Source organism: Procambarus clarkii, chromosome 18 (genome assembly GCF_040958095.1).
Source record: "Procambarus clarkii isolate CNS0578487 chromosome 18, FALCON_Pclarkii_2.0, whole genome shotgun sequence".
Taxonomy (NCBI): domain Eukaryota; kingdom Metazoa; phylum Arthropoda; class Malacostraca; order Decapoda; family Cambaridae; genus Procambarus; species Procambarus clarkii.
The window spans coordinates 18,367,496-18,387,861 of record NC_091167.1 but is presented as its reverse complement, the minus strand read 5'-3'; the positions used below and the strand labels follow the sequence as shown (position 1 = coordinate 18,387,861).

The 20,366-nt window shown below is 49.1% G+C and overlaps 1 protein-coding gene across 1 annotated transcript in view; it reads right to left on the bottom strand.

The window, feature by feature from the left end:
• Window positions 1–20,366, bottom strand: part of LOC123754521 (uncharacterized) — a 75,640-nt gene that overhangs the window by 40,567 nt on the left and 14,707 nt on the right. The window contains exons 2-4 of the mRNA XM_069326694.1: window positions 5,550–5,671; window positions 5,192–5,284; window positions 1,738–2,563 (exon numbers count right to left, since the gene is read on the bottom strand). Of these exons, the coding sequence (XP_069182795.1) occupies window positions 1,738–2,563; window positions 5,192–5,284; window positions 5,550–5,671 (1,041 nt within the window). The remainder of the gene's footprint in view (window positions 1–1,737; window positions 2,564–5,191; window positions 5,285–5,549; window positions 5,672–20,366) is intronic.

The following is a 20,366-nucleotide window of genomic DNA, read 5'->3' as shown; positions in this document are numbered from 1 at the left end:
AAAGTTTCCCTAAAGTGGATCTACCCCTTAAAGGTAGAGGGAACCCCCTTAAAGGTAAAGGTAAACCCCCCTTAAAACCCCCCATTACTTTGTAAACAACTTGAAAACTGTGAAAAAGAACACTTGAACGAATACAAAAAAATAGAAAGCTTTCAACTTCATGTTTTCAGTCTTTTTTTTTGAATATTTAAATTACGAGTTTAATATATATTTTGTCCCTGAATAAAGTGAAATATTACACTAATATTTTGTAAATTTTTTATGTAATTTGAGAATAGTTTGATAGTTCCGTCTTGCCCCCCCCCTTCCCCTTCTCAAGGGCATGATTTGGTAATTATCGTGCCCCTGGCAACCACTGTTCTTTGTTTACTAACTTGCTGCTGCTGGTCGTCTAAGGCGCGAGTTGTGTCGTTTATGTTGCTTGTCTCTCCTGCGTGCGCCCCCCTCATCTTTCTCACCCCCCCTTCCCTCCCTACCCTGTCCTGCGCCTTCCCCCCCCCCCATCTTTCTCACACCTCCCCCCCCCTCCCTACCCTGTCCTGCGCCCCCAGCACGGGCACACAGCGAGTAGTAACCCCGCCCCCCCCACCACTTACTCTCACCACAAGTGCCTAAAACATACATCATAGCTCATTGTGTCACAGTTCATCGTCATATATCTTAGAATATTATGTAGCACCGAACTGTATAGGCAGTTTTCACCCGTGAAGGAGCTGGACTGTGAAGAGTCATTCACAGTCAAGAGTCAGTGTCCAGTCACTGCCAAGAGTCACAGTGAGCGGTGAGGACACCAGCTGGAGGGAAGGTCCTCCGGGGATCAGTCTTGGCACCGCTGCTCTTCCTAGTTTATGTTAATGAGCGCCCCGAGGGATTGAGCTCGTTCATGCTGAAGTCCCCACATGATGCAAAGATAGCGAGGAATGTGAACATAGCGGAGAACAGCAAGGTGTTGCCAGAACACCTCGACCAACTCCAGGAAGAGGTAAAGAAATGGCTACCGGAGTTCAATCCCTATAAGTGTAAGGTAACGATCATGGGAAAAAGTAGAAACGAGACCACAAAGTGCCTACAGCATATATAGAAAGAGTCTAAAGGAATTGGAGATTAACTCCATCCCAAACACCAGAGGCGCGCACACACAGACAGGGTGCCATCAGCGGCATATGAAACGCTAACGAACAATCAGAACATCGTTTAGAGACCTAACTCAGAGCTCCTTCAAGCCAATCTTCACAGCTTTTGTTATACCAGTGCTGGAATATGCTGCACCGGCCTGGAATCCAAACATAGTGAAACATAAAACAAAATAGACAAAAGTGTAGAGGTTTGTGCCTATAGATTAGTGTCAGAGCTCAGGTTAAGCCGTTAGTACAAGGACCTGGGCCTCACAACACTGTAGGAGGGAACAGAGGAGACATGATCACAACGTACAAGATACTTTGGGGAATAGAGAGAGTGGACAGGGATAGCTTCTTTAGACTGAGTGAAGGCAGGACACAGATGGAGCTGGCAACACAAATGGGTAGAAAATGTGAGGAAATGCCTGTACCCGCGTTCGAGTGGTCAACAGGTGTACCGCAGGTGTGGAAGCCTCCACCACCACACCTACAAGGGTTGTAGAAGCCTCCACCACCACACCTACAAGGGTTGTAGAAGCCTCCACCACCACACCTACAAGGGTTGTAGAAGCCTCCACCACCACACCTACAAGGGTTGTAGAAGCCTCCACCACCACACCAACAAGGGTTGTAGAAGCCTCCACCACCCACACCAACAAGGGTTGTAGAAGCCTCCACCACCACACCAACAAGGGTTGTAGAAGCCTCCACCACCACACCTACAAGGGTTGTAGAAGCCTCCACCACCACACCTACAAGGGTTGTAGAAGCCTCCACCACCACACCAACAAGGGTTGTAGAAGCCTCCACCACCACACCAACAAGGGTTGTAGAAGCCTCCACCACCACACCAACAAGGGTTGTAGAAGCCTCCACCACCACACCAACAAGGGTTGTAGAAGCCTCCACCACCACACCAACAAGGGTTGTAGAAGCCTCCACCACCACACCTACAAGGGTTGTAGAAGCCTCCACCACCACACCAACAAGGGTTGTAGAAGCCTCCACCACCACACCTACAAGGGTTGTAGAAGCCTCCACCACCACACCAACAAGGGTTGTAGAAGCCTCCACCACCACACCTACAAGGGTTGTAGAAGCCTCCACCACCACACCAACAAGGGTTGTAGAAGCCTCCACCACCACACCAACAAGGGTTGTAGAAGCCTCCACCACCACACCAACAAGGGTTGTAGAAGCCTCCACCACCACACCAACAAGGGTTGTAGAAGCCTCCACCACCACACCAACAAGGGTTGTAGAAGCCTCCACCACCACACCTACAAGGGTTGTAGAAGCCTCCACCACCACACCAACAAGGGTTGTAGAAGCCTCCACCACCACACCTACAAGGGTTGTAGAAGCCTCCACCACCACACCTACAAGGGTTGTAGAAGCCTCCACCACCACACCAACAAGGGTTGTAGAAGCCTCCACCACCACACCTACAAGGGTTATCTTGAGGTTATCTTGAGATGATTTCGGGGCTTTAGTGTCCCCGCGGTCCGGTCCTCGACCAGGCCTCCACCCCCAGGAAGCAGCCCGTGACAGCTGACTAACACCCAGGTACCTATTTTACTGCTAGGTAACAGGGAGCATAGGGTGAAAAAAAACTCTGCCAATTGTTTCTCGCCGGCGCCTGGGATCGACCCCGGGACCACAGGATCACAAGTCCAGCGTGCTGTCCGCTCGGCCGACCGGCTCTCCCACATGGACAAACAAACATGACAAAGAAAAATCGAGTCAAACAAACACAACAAACAAAATCTTGTATACTCAACCTTAAATTAAGAACGGGCCGGAGTGGGGGTAGGGGGGGGTGGGGAGTAGGGGGGGTGGGGTAGGGGGGTGACCAACCCCCCAGCAGCCTACTGTGGTAGGCTGCTGGGGATTCGAACTGGGGGAATAAGGAGGGTAGGCAAGAGCTGGAGAAGGGAGGGAGGGAGGGGGGGGGGGAAGGTGGGGGTCGAACGGGGGGAGGTTTAAGAAGAATGCGAGTTTAAGATATTCCCAGGAGCAGTAATCTCCCCTCCTCTACCCCCCCCCCCCTCCCCCGGGGCCACACAGACCTCACTTGTACACAGACAGACACTGGCTGCCTTCACCACGACGGCGGGGGGGGGGGGGGGAGAGTAAGAGGGAGGAAAGTGGGGGAGAGTAACACAGGGAAGGAGGGAGGAAGGCAGACAACAACTGTACACCATCAGCGGCAGATGCAACGCTGGATAACTTGACATAAACAGCGGCAGCTTAACACGGGGCCAGAGAGAGGGGGGGGGGGGTGTGCCAGGGCCAGGGGGGGGCCAGAGAGGGTGAGGGGGTGACGGGGCCAGAGAGGGTGAGGGGGTGACGGGGCCAGAGAGATGGGGGGGGGGGTGCCAGGGCCAGGAGGGGGCCAGAGAGGGGGAGGGGGGGTGACGGGGCCAGAGAGGGGGGAGGGGGCGGGTGACAGGGCCAGGAGGGCCCAGGGCCACCCCTATAATTTCCTTATCAACACATCAGGGCACCCGGCCCCCCTCCCCCCCCCCCCTCTCTCTGATTTGACATCTTTTCTGGGAAAAATGGCCCCCGCCTCCTCCTCATCATCAACATGGCCCCCTCATCAACATGGCCCCCTCATCACCTCCCCAGACAACTCATTACCGCTCCCTCATGACCTCATTAGACGCGTCACGTTGTAAGTAGCTACGGTGGTAGTGAAGGGTGTTAAGTAGCACCATAACCATGGTAGTAACACCATGAGACCGTGTTACGGAGAGGCAGGAGCGCTGTGTTCTGGGCACAGATTCACGAAGCAGTTACGCAAGCACTTACGAACCTGGGATCAGATTCACGAAGCAGTTACGCAAGCACTTACGAACCTGGGGCCAGATTCACGAAGCAGTTACGCAAGCATTTACGAACCTGGGGCCAGATCCACGAAGCAGTTACGCAAGCATTTACGAACCTGGGGCCAGATCCACGAAGCAGTTACGCAAGCCCTTACGAACGTGTACATCTTTCCTCAATCTTTGACGGCTTTGGTTACATTTATTAAACAGTTTACAAGCATGAAAACTTGCCAATCAACTGTTGTTATTGTTATAAACAGCCTCCTGGTGCTTCCAAGCTCATTAACTGTCTAATAATTGTAAACAAAGCCGCCAAAGATTAAGAAAAGATGGACAGGTTCGTAAGTGCTTGCGTAACTGCTTCGTGAATCTGTCCCCAGAACCCATGTTGTCCAGGGAGCTGGTCGGCCGAGCGGACAGCACGCTGGACTTGTGATCCTGTGGTCCTGGGTTCGATCCCAGGCGCCGGCAAGAAACAATGGGCAGAGTTTCTTTTACCCTATGCCCCTGTTACCTAGCAGTAAAATAGGTATCTGGGTGTTAGTCAGCTGTCACGGGCTGCTTCCTGGGGGTGGAGGCCTGGTCGAGGACCGGGCCGCGGGGACACTAAAGCCCCGAAATCATCTCAAGATAACCTCTCAAGATATGTCCTCTAGGGGTTATGGAAAAAGTTGTGATCTTACTAACACTCAGGATAACTCAAGATAACACTCAAAGATTGTATAATGTGTGAAGATAAGAGCCTTTCCTCTACAATCTTTGAGAATAGCTTTAGTACCTCCTTTGTGCAGTGGAGCGATCTCCGATGTTTTAAGTGTGTCTGGGATAACATCAGTATCTAGCCTCCGTCGCCACGAGATGTTTAAGGTTCCACAACGTCAAGAACCTGGCGTATTAAGGTGCCCTTATCCTAACCTACCAGAGAACCCAAAACAGAAAACGAGGGTAGTCTATGTTCGTACTATTATAACTTATTGTTCCTTGGACACTTAAGAGACGTGGAGTTACCCTACAACCCCCATCCCAGCCCCCATACACGCTCCCATAACCCCCACCCCAGCCCCCCATATACGCCCCCAGCCCCCCATACACGCCCCCAGCCCCCCATATACGCCCCCAGCCCCCCATACACGCCCCCCCCAGCCCCCATACACGCCCCCAGCCCCCCATACACGCCCCCAGCCCCCCATACACTCCCCCAGCCCTCCATACACGCCCCCAGCCCCCATAACTACACAATACTCACCACAATGACGCCACTCTGGCTAGCGACGGAGGCCCCGAACCACTGTTGACTCTTGTTGTCCATCTGGTGACCGTTCTCGAAGTGGTTCCCTGTGGGAGAGTGAGGGAGAGTGAGGGAGAGAGTGAGGGAGAGTGAGGGAGAGTGGGGGAGAGAGTGGGGGAGAGAGTGGGGGAGAGAGTGAGGGAAAGTGAGACAGAGACGCACCTTCGTGAGACACATGAAGATAAACATCATTATATCTGCTGTTTTAAACATTTCTTCACTATAAAATATTGCAAATTGAAAAAAAAGGTTATCACGTACACTACAGGTGATGACAGGTACACTACAGGTACACAAAGGGTACACACTTACCGGTCAGATCGAAGGGTATGGGTTCACAGGTCGCCGGTACAGTTGGGTGACAACGGTACACAGCTCCTCCTTGGTGTACCTGCGGCTGCGTCGTGTTCGCCTCCGGGGCTCCTACCAGTACCCTGGAACAACAGACTCATCGTTACTACGGTACGTCATGGTACCCTACAGTACCGTGTGTGTCGTGATGGTACCCTACAAGTAAGGCAAGTGAACTACGAGAAAGAACACAAGAAGTAATCCGAGATGTAATCGGAATCACAGAAACAAAACTCTCAGGCACCATAACGAATGCGGTGTTTTTCCCAGGACTACACTGTAATAAGGATAGAGAGGGAAGGAGGTGGAGTGGCCCTACTAATGAGAAAGGAATTGAGCTTGAAGGAGATGGTCATCCGTTTGAGTATCGTTTGATGGCGTTTGAGTATCTGGTTGAGGAAGGGTTATTGAACTCGAGGAGCGGGTACTGAAAACAAAAAACTGGCATTCCGAAAGGGAAACTATGAGTTAAAAAGATTCCTGACAGATATAGCATGGGAAACAGAGCTCAGGGGAAAGACGGCCCAAGATATGATGGATTACATCACGCAGAAGTGCAAGGACGCAGCAAACAAGTTTGTCCCAGTCCAAAAGGAAAACAGTGAAATGAAGATGAGAAACCCATGGTTTAATCAGAGATGTAGGCTAGCTAAGCAGCAAAGTAAAAGGGCATGGAGAAACTATAGGAATAACAGGACACTTGAGAGCAGAGAAAGATACCAGAATGCCAGGAATGAATATGTCAGGATGAGAAGAGAGGCAGAAAGACAATACGAAAATGACATCGCAAGCAAGGCAAAGACTCGGCCATTCCTTTCCCCCCCCGTCCCATCCTAAATCCTTATCCTGACCCCTTCTAAGTGCTATACAGTCGTAATGGCTTGGCGCTTTCCCCCTGAAAATATCTCAGCCTAAATTGCTGCACAGTCACATCAGGAGAAAGTCAACAGTCACATCAGGAGAAAGACAACAGTGAAGGAACAGGTGATGGATATAATGATAGGGGGCAGAAGGATTCACTACAAGCGACAAGGAAGTGTGTGAGGTTATCTTCAGGTTATCTTGAGATGATTTCGGGGTTTACCGTCCCCGCGGCCCGGTCCTCGACCAGGCCTCCTTTTCTTTACACATTCCCCAGGAAGCAGCCCGTAACAGCTGTCTAACTCCCAGGAACCAATTTACTGCTAGGTAACAGGGGCATAGGGTGAAAGAAACTGCCCATTTGTTTCTGCCTTCACCTGGAATCGAACCCGGAACCTCAGGACTACGAATCCGAAGCGCTGTCCACTCAGCTGTCAAGTCCCCCTTATCGAGTGAGGAACTCGATAAAAAGTTCCAGGAGGTCTTCACATTAGAGCACGGAGAAGTTCCAGACATAAGAGAAGGAATAGTTAACCAGGAACCACTGGAAGAGTTTGAGATTACCAGCGGGGAAGTAAGGAAGTGTTTACTAGAGTTGGATGTGACAAAGGCTATAGGCCCAGATGGAATCTCCCCTTGGATACTAAAGGAAGGAGCAGAAGAACTGTGCCTGCCACTCTCCATAGTGTATAACAAATCACTGGCAACAGGGGAACTGCCAGAAATTTGGAAAGCAGCTAACGTAGTCCCGATATACAAGAAAGGGGATAGACAGGAGACACTGAACTACAGGCCAGTGTCCCTAACCTGCATACCATGCAAGCTGATGGAGAAGATTGTGCGAAGAAAGCTAGTGGAACACCTGGAGCGAAAGAACTTTGTAACACAGCATCAACATGGATTCAGGGATGGCAGGTCCTGCCTCACAGGGTTACTTGAATTCTACGACCAGGCAACAAAAATAAGGCAAGAAAGAGAAGGGTGGGCAGACTGCATATTTTTGGATTGTCAGAAAGCCTTTGATACAGTGCCACACAAGAGGCTAGTGAAAAAGCTTGAGATGCAGGCTGGAGTGAAAGGGAAGGTACTCCATTGGATACAGGAGTACCTAAGTAACAGGAGACAACGAGTCAGTGTGAGGGGTGAGGTCTCAGATTGACGAGACGTTACAAGTGGAGTCCCGCAGGGGTCAGTCCTTGGACCTATACTGTTTCTGATATATGTAAATGATCTCCCAGAGGGTATAGATTCGTTCCTCTCATTGTTTGCCGACGATGCAAAAATTATGAGGAGAATTGAAACAGAGGACGATAGTAGGAGGCTACAAGATGACCTAGACAGACTGAGTGAATGGTCCAACAAATGGCTGTTGAAGTTCAACCCCAGTAAATGCAAAGTAATGAAAATAGGCAGTGGAAACAGGAGGCCAGGCACAGGATACAGAATAGGAGATGAAGTACTTAATGAAACAGACAGAGAGAAAGATCTAGGAGTTGATATCACACCAAACCTGTCTCCTGAAGCCCACATAAAGAGAATAACGTCTGCGGCATATGCGAGGCTGGCTAACATCAGAACGGCGTTCAGGAACCTGTACACCAGTTGATTGACAGTCGAGAGGCGGGACCAAAGAGCCAGAGCTCAACCCCCGCAAGCACAACTAGGTGTACACACACACACACACACACACACACACACACACGCACGCACGCACGCACGCACACACACACACACACACACACACACACACACACACACACACACGCACACACACACACGCACACACACACACACACACACACACACACACACACACACACGCACACACACACACACACGCACACACACACACGCACACACACACACACACACACGCACACACACACACACACACACACACACACACAGAGACCGAATGATAAAGGTGGTTTTCATGAGCGAAATCGCGAAAGAGGAACTGCTAGCAAGGAAGTGTTGTCTAAAAGGTGTAGAGAAGTTCAAGAAAATATTCCTGCAGAGGGATATGACAAGGGAAGAGAGAATACGAACAGCAGACGCGAGGAAGGAGCGCAGGGAGAGAGAAGGAAATCAGAGTACCACAACCCAGAACCCTACAATCCCAGAGGGAAGTGGAGAACCCTCCTCAAACAGTGCAACAGCCACAGGGATTGGGGCACCACCCCCAAATTCTACCCAACAGACACCCAACCTGCCCCATCCCCTGTCAGCCCCCCACTAAGTACCCACCTAGGGCACCCTCCCCCCACCCACCCCCCTCCCCCCACTCACCCCCCTTCTCCCCCTCACCCCTCTCCCCAGGACCTCCCTTCTCCCCCATCCCCCATGCCCTCCCTTCTCCCACATGCCTTCCCGTCTCTCCCACCCCCATGCCCTCCCTTCTCCCCCTCCCCCCTAAGCCCCCCACTCTCCCCCACCCCACCTAAGTCTTCCCCTCTCCCCCACTCCCCTAAACCCTCCCCTCTTCCTCACCCACCTCAGCCCTCCCTTTTCCCCCACGCCCCCCATGCCCTCCACCCTTTTCTCTCCCCCCCATCTCCCCTATCCCCCACAGCCTCTCCTCCCCCCATGCTTCCCCAACCCTCCCTCTCTTACCCACCCCCTGTACCCTCCCCCTCTTATCCACCCCCTGTACCCTCCCCCTCTTATCCACCCCCTGTACCCTCCCCCTCTTATCCACCCCCTGTACCCTCCCCCTCTCCCCCACCACCCCAAGCCCTCCCTCCTCCACCAATCCCCCCGTGCCAGGTCCCCAAGCTCCCACTCACCCCAGATCCCAAAGGTCCCCCCCAGAAAAGAAGCAGAAGAGAGTCAGTTTCAGGGTGATGTACTCGAACATAGATGGGATCACAAGCAAGACAAGTGAACTAAGGGAAAGAGCACAAGAAGTTAACCCAGATGTAATCGGACTCACTGAAACAAAACTCTCTGGAATCATAACGAATGCCGTGTTTCCCCAGGAGTATACAGTAATAAGGAAAGAGAGGGAAGGTAGAGGAGGAGGCGGAGTGGCCCTACTCATGAGAAGGGAATGGAGTTTTAAGGAGATGGCCATCCCGGGCTGTGAGGAGTTCAGAGACTACATAGCAGGCACCATAACAATGGGAGGACCAAGAATAGTAGTAGTAGTAATATACAACCCTCCACCAAATGACAGGAGACCCAGTCAAGAGTATGAAAACAACAACAAGGCAGTTAACACTATAATTGAGAGGGCAGCCTCTGCTGCCTGTAGAAATAGATCCCACCTGCTCATCATGGGCGACTTCAATCACGGAAAGATTGACTGGGAGAACAAGGAACCGCATGGAGGCGAGGATACATGGAGAGCCAAACTATTGGAGGTGGTGACAAGCAACTTTTTAACGCAGCATGTCGGAGAACCCACAAGGATGAGAGGCAATGACGAACCAGCGAGACTCGACCTAGTCTTCACTCTGAACGACTCCGACATAAGAGAAATCGGTTTTGAGGACCCAGTAGGAATGAGCGACCACAGTGTACTGGTGTTTGAGTACTTGATTGAAGAAGGGTTATTGAACTCGAGGAGGGATACCGAAACCAAAAGGTTAGCATACCGAAAGGGAAACTATGAGGGGATAAGAAAATTCCTAACAGATATAGCATGGGAAACAGAGCTCAGGGGAAAGACGGCCCAAGATATGATGGATTACATCACGCAGAAGTGCAAGGACGCAGCAAACAAGTTTGTCCCAGTCCAAAAGGAAAACAGAGAAATGAAGATGAGAAACCCATGGTTTAATCAAAGATGTAGGCTAGCTAAGCAGCAAAGTAAAAGGGCATGGAGAAACTATAGGAATAACAGGACACTGGAGAGCAGAGAAAGATACCAGAATGCCAGGAATGAATATGTCAGGATGAGAAGAGAGGCAGAAAGACAATACGAAAATGACATCGCAAGCAAGGCAAAGACTCAGCCTAAATTGTTGCATAGCCACATTAGGAGAAAAACAACAGTAAAGGAACAGGTTATGAGATTAAGGATAGGGGCGGAAGGATTCACTACAAATGACAAGGAAGTGTGTGAGGAATTGAATAAGAAATTCCAGGAGGTCTTCACCTTAGAACAAGGAGAAATTCCAGAGGTAAGTGAGGGAATAGCTAACCAGGAACCACTGGAAGAGTTTGAGATTACCAGTGGGGAAGTAAGGAAGTGTTTACTAGAGTTGGACGTGACGAAGGCTATAGGCCCAGATGGAATCTCCCCTTGGGTTCTAAAGGAAGGAGCAAGAGAACTGAGCCTACCACTCTCCATAGTGTATAACAAATCACTGGCAACAGGGGAACTGCCAGATACTTGGAAAGCAGCTAACGTAGTCCCGATATACAAGAAAGGGGATAGACAGGAGGCACTGAACTACAGGCCAGTGTCCCTAACCTGCATACCATGCAAGCTGATGGAGAAGATTGTGCGAAAAAAACTAGTGGAGCATCTGGAGCGAAGGAACTTTGTAACACAGCATCAACATGGGTTCAGGGATGGCAGGTCCTGCCTCACAGGGTTACTTGAATTCTACGACCAGGCAACAAAAATAAGGCAAGAAAGAGAAGGGTGGGCAGACTGCATATTTTTGGATTGTCAGAAAGCCTTTGATACAGTGCCACACAAGAGGCTAGTGCGAAAGTTGGAGATGCAGGCTGGAGTGAGAGGGAAGGTACTCCGGTGGATAGAGGAATACCTAAGCAACAGGAGACAACGAGTCTGTGTGAGGGGTGAGGTCTCAGATTGGCGAGACGTCACAAGTGGAGTCCCGCAGGGGTCAGTCCTTGGACCTATACTGTTTCTGGTATATGTAAATGATCTCCCAGAGGGTATAGACTCGTTCCTCTCAATGTTTGCCGACGATGCAAAAATTATGAGGAGGATTGAAACAGAGGATGATAGTAGGAGGCTACAAGATGACCTGGATAGACTGAGTGAATGGTCCAACAAATGGCTGTTGAAGTTCAACCCGAGTAAATGCAAAGTAATGAAACTAGGCAGTGGAAACAGGAGGCCAGGCACAGGATACAGAATAGGAGATGAAGTACTTAATGAAACAGACAGAGAGAAAGATCTAGGAGTTGATATCACACCAAACCTGTCTCCTGAAGCCCACATAAAGAGAATAACGTCTGCGGCATATGCGAGGCTGGCTAACATCAGAACGGCGTTCAGGAACCTGTGTAAGGAATCATTCAGAATCTTGTACACCACATATGTAAGACCAATCCTGGAGTATGCGGCCCCAGCATGGAGCCCGTACCTTGTCAAGCACAAGACGAAGCTGGAAAAAGTCCAAAGGTATGCTACTAGACTAGTCCCAGAACTAAGAGGCATGAGTTATGAGGAAAGGCTGCGGGAAATGCACCTCACGACACTGGAAGACAGAAGAGTAAGGGGGGACATGATCACAACCTACAAAATCCTCAGGGGAATCGACCGGGTAAACAAGGATGAACTTTTCAACACTGGTGGGACGCGAACAAGGGGACACAGGTGGAAGCTGAGTACCCAAATGAGCCACAGAGACGTTAGAAAGAACTTTTTCAGTGTCAGAGTAGTTAGCAAATGGAATGCATTAGGAAGTGATGTGGTGGAGGCTGACTCCATTCACAGTTTCAAATGTAGATATGATAGAGCCCAATAGGCTCAGGAATCTGTACACCAGTTGATTGACGGTTGAGAGGCGGGACCAAAGAGCCAGAGCTCAACCCCCGCAAGCACAATTAGGTGAGTACACACACACACACACACACACACACACACACACACACACACACACACACACACACACACACGCGCGCGCGAAAAAACCTGCTTGAACACAAGTGTCACGGCCTAATATAGCGGCCCAGACATAAGTGAAAGCTCCAAGGGTTGTGTGTGTGTGTGTGTGTGTGTGTGTGTGTGTGTGTGTGTGTGTGTGTGTGTGTGTGTACTCACCTAGTTGTACTCACCTATTTGTACTTGCGGGGGTTGAGCTCTGGCTCTTTGGTCCCGCCTCTCAACTGTCAATCAACTGGTGTACAGGTTCCTGAGCCTATTGGGCTCTATCATATCTACACTTGAAACTGTGTAAGGAGTCAGCCTCCACCACATGTGTGTGTGTGTGTGTTTGAGAGAGAGAGAGAGAGAGAGAGAGAGAGAGAGAGAGAGAGAGAGAGAGAGAGAGAGAGAGAGAGAGAGAGAGAGAGAGAGAGAGAGAGAGTGGGTTTGGGGGGGGGGGATGCTCCACACCTCTCAACACACACACACGACAAACAAACAAACAAACACCACTCTCAAAACACCCAACAAACAATACATAACAAGAAAGCAGTAAGATAACAACGATACAACAATTAATACAAATGATATCACGTTGCCCAAACGAGTCCGCCCAAACACACGACACTTCCAAACAGCCGTTGTCGCTTATGCTAAAATTATCTCCAAAATTTAAACACACACGCAGTGTTGCCAACAACACATTCACCCCCAATTACAATTATTATTATACACTTAAAAATGCCCTCATTTCCCAATTATTTAATTACCACAATAGGCTAAAAGTGGTTGTTAATACACAGGAGATGATAGTCTTGAAACGATCGTTTAATGACCAATAATGAGGTGATTTAAGGCAGTATTGCCAACGTGGCGGGGTGGATAGGGTTCACTGTCACAAAGTTGGGTACAGTGTCAGGCCAGACTGGCACCCGTGGCACTGTGGGCGCCGCATGGCACTGTAACTGTGCTTACACACTGTGTGAGGGCCTTAACACGCTGTAGAGTTAGCTAGTTAGCTTTGAATGTCTGTTTCACAGTGTGTGTGTTATTGAGGTGGTAGACACACACACAAAGTAATGTGGTGGAGGCTGACTCCATACACAGTTTCAAGTGTAGATATGATAGAGCCCAATAGGCTCAGGAACCTGTACACCTGTTGATTGACAGTTGAGAGGCGGGACCAAAGAGCCAGAGCTCAACCTCCCCCCCCCCGGGCAAGCACAATTAGGTGAGTACAAATAGGTGAGTATACATACACACACACACACACCTCACAGGATTGATTGAATTCTACGACCAGGCAACAAAAATCAGGCAAGAAAGAGAAGGGTGGGCAGACTGCATATTTTTGGATTGCCAGAAAGCCTTTGACACAGTGCCACACAAGAGGCTAGTGAAAAAGCAGGAGTGAAAGGGAAGGTACTCCACTGGATAAGGGAGTACCTAAGCAACAGGAGACAACGAGTCACTGTGAGGGGGTGAGGTCTCTGATTGGCGAGACGCCACCAGTGGAGTCCTACAGGGTTCAGTCCTTGGACCAATACTGTTCCTGATGTCTCTACTGCTGCACTAGGTGAGTGTAGGTAATGTAGCCTAAGCCAGGGACTGGGAAGGGTTTCGGAAGCGCCGGAGACCTCAACCCCTATCAGTCTTACCAGACAATTGGAAGCAAAGTGTCGCGTGTTCGGGTCCCCTTATGTGGCTTCCTACACCGCCCTGAACAGCTCCGGTTGTGTGGCGGTGTTCGGTTACGTGGTGATGTTCGGTTATGTGGCGGTGTCCGGTTACGCTGGGTACCCGGACCTCGACATTAATTTTAATTAATTAGTTTATTAATTGTTATTATAATATCCTCCTTCCCTTTATATATATATATATATATATATATATATATATATATATATATAATATATATATATATATATATATATATATATATATATACATATACATATATATATACATATACATATATATATACATATATATATATATATATATATATATATATATATATATATATATATATATATATATATATATATATATATATATATATATATATATATATATATATGATACAAACACACACACTCAGATCAGCCACTCAAGCGCAAACTAACATCATTATTCCTAATAGTTAAGAGACAAATGCTTAAGCAAGAGTGGCTATTGCATAAAGTAAATGCCTAACAAAAAGAACATAGACTGGGGTCAGAGACCGGGCCGCGGGGACCAAGATCCTCGGAATCATACAAAGGTCTAGACAAGACAAAGGAGCAGAACAGCTGAAGTAACCCCGCTATCCAGGCGCCACACACCAATAGGTTAAACACAAGGCGGAGCCCAGGAGTTGAATCCCTTTTTCTCTGCGGAGAATTGAAGGTCTTGGAAAGGTAGGAGAAGTGTTTAGTGTTACCTGGGCAACCCGTTCTCGCTAATTTAATAAGTCAATATTGACTTATTAAATATTTGCATAGGTGACATACTTAACATAATAGTTTCCCTTGACAAGCTTCATAGAAAACACCGACCTTACCTAACCTACTTAGTATGTTAAGATAAGCATCTTATTGCTTCGTAATTACAATTATTACCAAACCTATACCTATAATAGGTTAAGTAACAATTGTAATTACGAAGCTATAAGATGCTTATTTTAACATACTAAGAAGGTTAGGTAAGGTCGGTGTTTTCTATGAAGCTTTTCAAGGGAAACTATTATGTTAATATGTCACCTATGCACGCAACTAATAAGTCAATATTGACTTATTAAATTTGCGAGAACGGGTTGACCGGGGAGTGTGGGGCCGCTCTTCAGCAGGGAGCGTCCTGCTCCTGCTTCAACACTACTCAGCGACAAGCAGCTCCACCTGAATGTCACGGTGAAGGACCTGCCCTTGAGATCTCTACACACACTGCTTGATTACCCATGCGCGTGCACACACTCACGCATGCACACCCACACACAAGCAAGCGCACGCGCACAAACACACCAAAGGCAGGACCCAAGAGTCAAAGCTCAACCCCCGCAAGCACTAGGCGAGTACACACACACACACACACACCGAGCCTATTAGATCTGATTTTCACCCATAATGAAAAAGACATTACGAATATGGAGCATGAAATACCTCTAGGGGCCAGCGACCATTGTGTCCTAGTCTTTGACTACATGATGGAACTCAAACTTATGACCATGGGACAAGAGATCTGGGAAAGGAGAGTTGACTACAGGAAAGGGGACTATAAGAGGATAAGGGACTATCTGGGAGAAGTGCAATGAGAGGAAAACATTAGAGGAAAAACAGTCCAAGATATGATGGACTTAGTCATATGGAAATGGCAGGAGGCCGAAGAAAGATTTACACCAACAGCAAAGGGAAAAAGCAGGAGGGAATATAATAACCCATGGTTTAATAAACAGTGTCAGGAAGCAAAGGTGAGAAGCAGGAGGGAGTGGAGGAAGTACAGAAGACAAAGGACCGAGGACAACAGGATCAGATGCAACAGAGCTAGGAACGATTACATTAACATAAGACGAGTGTCGGAAAGAAATTATGAGAATGATATTGCAGTCAAAGCGAAAAAGCAACCTAAGTTACTACACAACCATGTAAGAAGGAAGATGTCGGTAAATGACCAAGTGACAAGACTAAGGAAGACAGAGGGGCATATACAGAAAGCAACAAGGAAATCTGCGAGGCACTGAATGCCAGTTTCCATGGAGTGTTCACAACCGAGCCTGAGCAGCTCCCATTGTTAGAAGAGATTACCCTAGATGAAAGACTATCAGATATAGAGGTGACAGCAGAGGAGGTAATGAAACAGTTGACAACACTAGATGCAACTAAAGCAGTTGGACCAGACAAAGTATCATCGTGGATACTAAAAGAAGCAGCGCAGGCTCTCAGCGTGCCTCTGGCAATTATCTTTAATGAGTCACTTATGTCGGGAGAATTGCCCAGTTGCTGGAAGTAGGGAAATGTCGTGCCGATCTTCAAGAAAGGTGATAGGGAGGAGGCACTTAACTAAAGACCTGTATCACTGACAAGCATCCCCTGTAAAATACTTGAAAGAATAATTAGGCTACGACTTGTTGCACACCTGGAGAACATTAGGTTTGTAAACAAACACCAACATGCATTCTGGAAAGAGAAATCATGCCTAACAAGCCTTTTGGAATTTTACGATAAAATAACAAGGATAAGGCAGGACAGAGAAGGCTGGGCAGACTGCATATTTCTTGACTGCCAAAAGGCCTTTGACACAGTACCGCACATGAGACTGCTATACAAACTTGAGAGGCAGGCAGGAGTAAGCGGAAAGGTCCTAGCATGGGTGAGAAACTACCTAACAGGAAGGAGCCAGAGGGTAATGGTAAGGGGCGAGAAGTCGGACTGGCGAACAGTAACGAGTGGAGTACCTCAAGGATCGGTGCTGGACCAATTCTATTTATAATTTACGTAAATGACATGTTTACAGGAGTAGAATCCTACATGTCAATGTTTGCGGATGATGCAAAGTTGATGAGAAGAGCTGTGACAGATGAGGATTGTAGGATCCTCCAAGAGGACCTGAACAAGTTGCAGAGATGGTCAGAAATGGCTACTGGAGTTCAACACAAGCAAATGTAAAGTTATGGAAATGGGATCAGATGATAGGAGACCAAAGGGACAGTACACAATGAAGGGGAACTGCCTACCTGTGACGATTCGAGAAAGAGACCTGGGAGTGGATGTGACACCTACTCTAACTCCTGAGGCACATATAAATAGGATAACGACAGCAGTGTACTCTACACTGGCAAAAGTGAGAACATCATTCAGGAGGCTTTTAGGGCGCTTTACACTGCCTACGTGAGGCCAGTCTTAGAGTATGCTGCACCATCATTGAGTCCCCACCTGAAGAAACACATAAGGAAACTGGAAAAGGTTCAGATGTTTGCGACGAAACTCGTCCCAGAGTTACGAGGGATGGGATATGAAGAGCGCCTGAAGGAACTGAACCTTACGACACGAGAAAAAAGGGAGAGGGAGGGGGGACATGATAGGAACGTATAAAATACTCAGGGGGGATTGACAGAGTGGACATTGACGAAATGTTCACACGTAATAGTAACAGAACGAGGGGACATGGATGGAAACTCAGATGAGTCACAGAGATGTTAGGAAGTTTTCTTTTAGCGTGAGAGTAGTGGGGAAATGGAATGCACTTCAGGAACAGGTTGTGGAAGCAAATACTATTCATAATTTTAAAACAAGATATGATAGGGAAATGGGACCGGAGTCATTGCTGTAAACATTCAGTCGATTAAGGCAGTGTCTGGGATGCTCCCGGACGCAGGTTGGAATCCTCGTCACGGCCCTTGTGGATTTGTTCATTGCTGTAAACAACCGATGCTCGAAAGGCGTGATCCAAGAGTCAATGCTCGATCCTGCAGACACAACTAGGTGAGTACACACACACACACACACACACACACACACACACACACACACACACGCACGCAATCCCTTCATCACATTCATACTTGATGATGAACACTTTACCATCCCCTCCCCCCCCCTCCCCACAGTCTAGACTCCTCCCCCCCAGCAACGCCCCTCCTAACCCCACCCCCACCCCCCCCACCCTCGTCATTCAGTATCTTGTTACCGCAACGACTATAACTCCCCCCTCCACCCCCCAAGCCCCACAACCCCCCCCACCCCCAGCCCCACGACCCCCCCCCTTTCCACACAACGGCGCGTCGTGGTGGGGGTGTGACCAAATGTTGGAGGTGTGGGGGAGGTAATGGAGGAGAAGGAAGGGAGGGGGAAGGAAAGGGGGGAGGGGGAAGGAAAGGGGGGAGGGGGAAGGAAAGGGGGGAGGGGGAAGGAAAGGGGGGAGGGGGAAGGAAAGGGAGGAGGGGAGGGGGAAGGAAAGGGGAGGGGAGGGGAGGGGGAAGGAAAGGGGGGGAGGGGGAAGGAAAGGGGGGGAGGGGGAAGAAGGGGGGGGAGGAATCTCAGGATACACTACCAAGTAAAGGGCCCCATCACCCCCCCCCCCCCACTTTGGTGGTGTAATGACAGCTGCACCTTGTGTTGGGGGGTCCCCCCACACCTGTACCCCCTCTCCCCCCTCCACACACACCTGTGGCCCCCTGTTCCCCCCCTCCCTCCCCCCCCCCCCTCACACACACACATGTGCTTCCTGCTCCCCCCACACACCAGAAGGCCCCCTCACCCCCACCCCAGCAGCCCCCCCACACCAGCATCCCCCCCCCCCGCAACACGAAGGTCAGTTTTTGTGGTCTATATCACTGCATGCTTTTGTGCGTGTGCGTACGCGCGTGTGTACTCCCCTAGCTGTGCTTGTAGGGTGGAGCTAGGCTCCTGGGCCCCGCCTCCCAACGGTCATAGATCAATACAATGACTCATTTCTCACACTTTTATCATTTTAATATTTAAAATATAATCCAATTATCCTCAAGTTCTTCAGCGTCTGAGATGTCCCAGTTATTGGCGGTTCTGAGACGGTTCTGAGGCGGTTCTGAGGCGGTTCTGAGACGGTTCTGAGGCGGTTCTGAGACGGTTCTGAGGCGGTTCTGAGACGGTTCTGAGACGGTTCTGAGACGGTTCTGAGGCGGTTCTGAGACGGTTCTGAGACGGTTCTGAGACGGTTCTGAGACGGTTCTGAGACGGTTCTGAGACAGTTCTGAGACAGTTCTGAGACAGTTCTGAGACGGTTCTGAGGCGGTTCTGAGACAGTTCTGAGACAGTTCTGAGACAGTTCTGAGGCGGTTCTGAGACGGTTCTGAGACAGTTCTGAGGCGGTTCTGAGACAGTTCTGAGACAGTTCTGAGACGGTTCTGAGACGGTTCTGAGACGGTTCTGAGACAGTTCTGAGACAGTTCTGAGACGGTTCTGAGGCGGTTCTGTCTCATTTGAGTCTTCAGTCTCCAGTTATAACACCTTGTTCTGCTGTTCACCTGCACCTGGCCTCAAGAGGGTTCTGGGAGTTCTTCTACTCCCCAAGCCCGGCCCGAGTCCAGGCTTGACTTGTGAGAGTTTGGTCCACCAGGCTGTGGCTTGGAGCGGCCCGCAGGCCCACATACCCACCACAGCCCGGTTGGTCCGGCACTCCTTGGAGGATATCATCTAAATGCTTCTTTAAGGCAGATGTGTTACTAGGTTTTTTCTCACGATCTTCTCCATCACCTTGCATGGTATACAAGTTAAGGACATTGGCCTGTAGTTCAATGCCTCTTACCTGTCGCCCTTTTTATATATTGGGACTACGTTAGCCGTCTTCCATATTTCTGGTAGGTCCCCCGTTTCCAGTGACCTACTATACACTATGGAGAGTGGCAAGCAAAGTGCCTCTGCACACTCTTTCAATACCCATGGTGAGATTCCGTCCGGTCCAACAGTCTTTTTCACGTCCAGCTCCAACAGGTGCCACTTAAACTCACCTCTGGTAATTTCGAACCATTCCACAGCCTCCAGGTTTACTGCCACTTCTCCTAGCTCAGGGACTTCACCTCGGTCTATTGTGAAGACCTCCTGGAACCTCTTGTTGAGTTCTTCACACACCTCTCTGTCATTCTCTGTGTACCTGTCGTCACCCGTTCTAAGTTTCAATACCTGTTCTTTCACTGTTGTCTTCCTCCTGATGTGACTGTGTAGTAGCTTTGGTTCGGTCTTGGCTTTATTAGCTATATCATTTTCATACTGTCTCTCAGCTGCTCTTACTAACATACTCGTTCCTGGTTCTCTGGTATCTCTCTCTGCTTTCTGGTGTTCTGTTATTCCGGAAGTTCCTCCACGCCGTTTTGTTCAGTTTCTTCGCTTCCATACATGCCCTATTATACCATGGATTCTTCTGTTGCTTCTCATTTTTTCCCTTTGGGCCGGGATGAACCTGTTTACTGCCTCCTGACACTTTTGGGTAACATAGTCCATCATACCCTGTACAAACTTATCTCTGAGGTCTGTGTCCCAAGGTATTTCCCTCAGGAAACTTCTCATCTGTTCATAATTCCCCTTTCGGTATGCCAGCCTTTTGATTCCTAGTTCTTTTTTTGGGGGGGGGGATAATTCCTAGCACTACCAGGTACTCAAAGATCAATTCACTGGGATCAC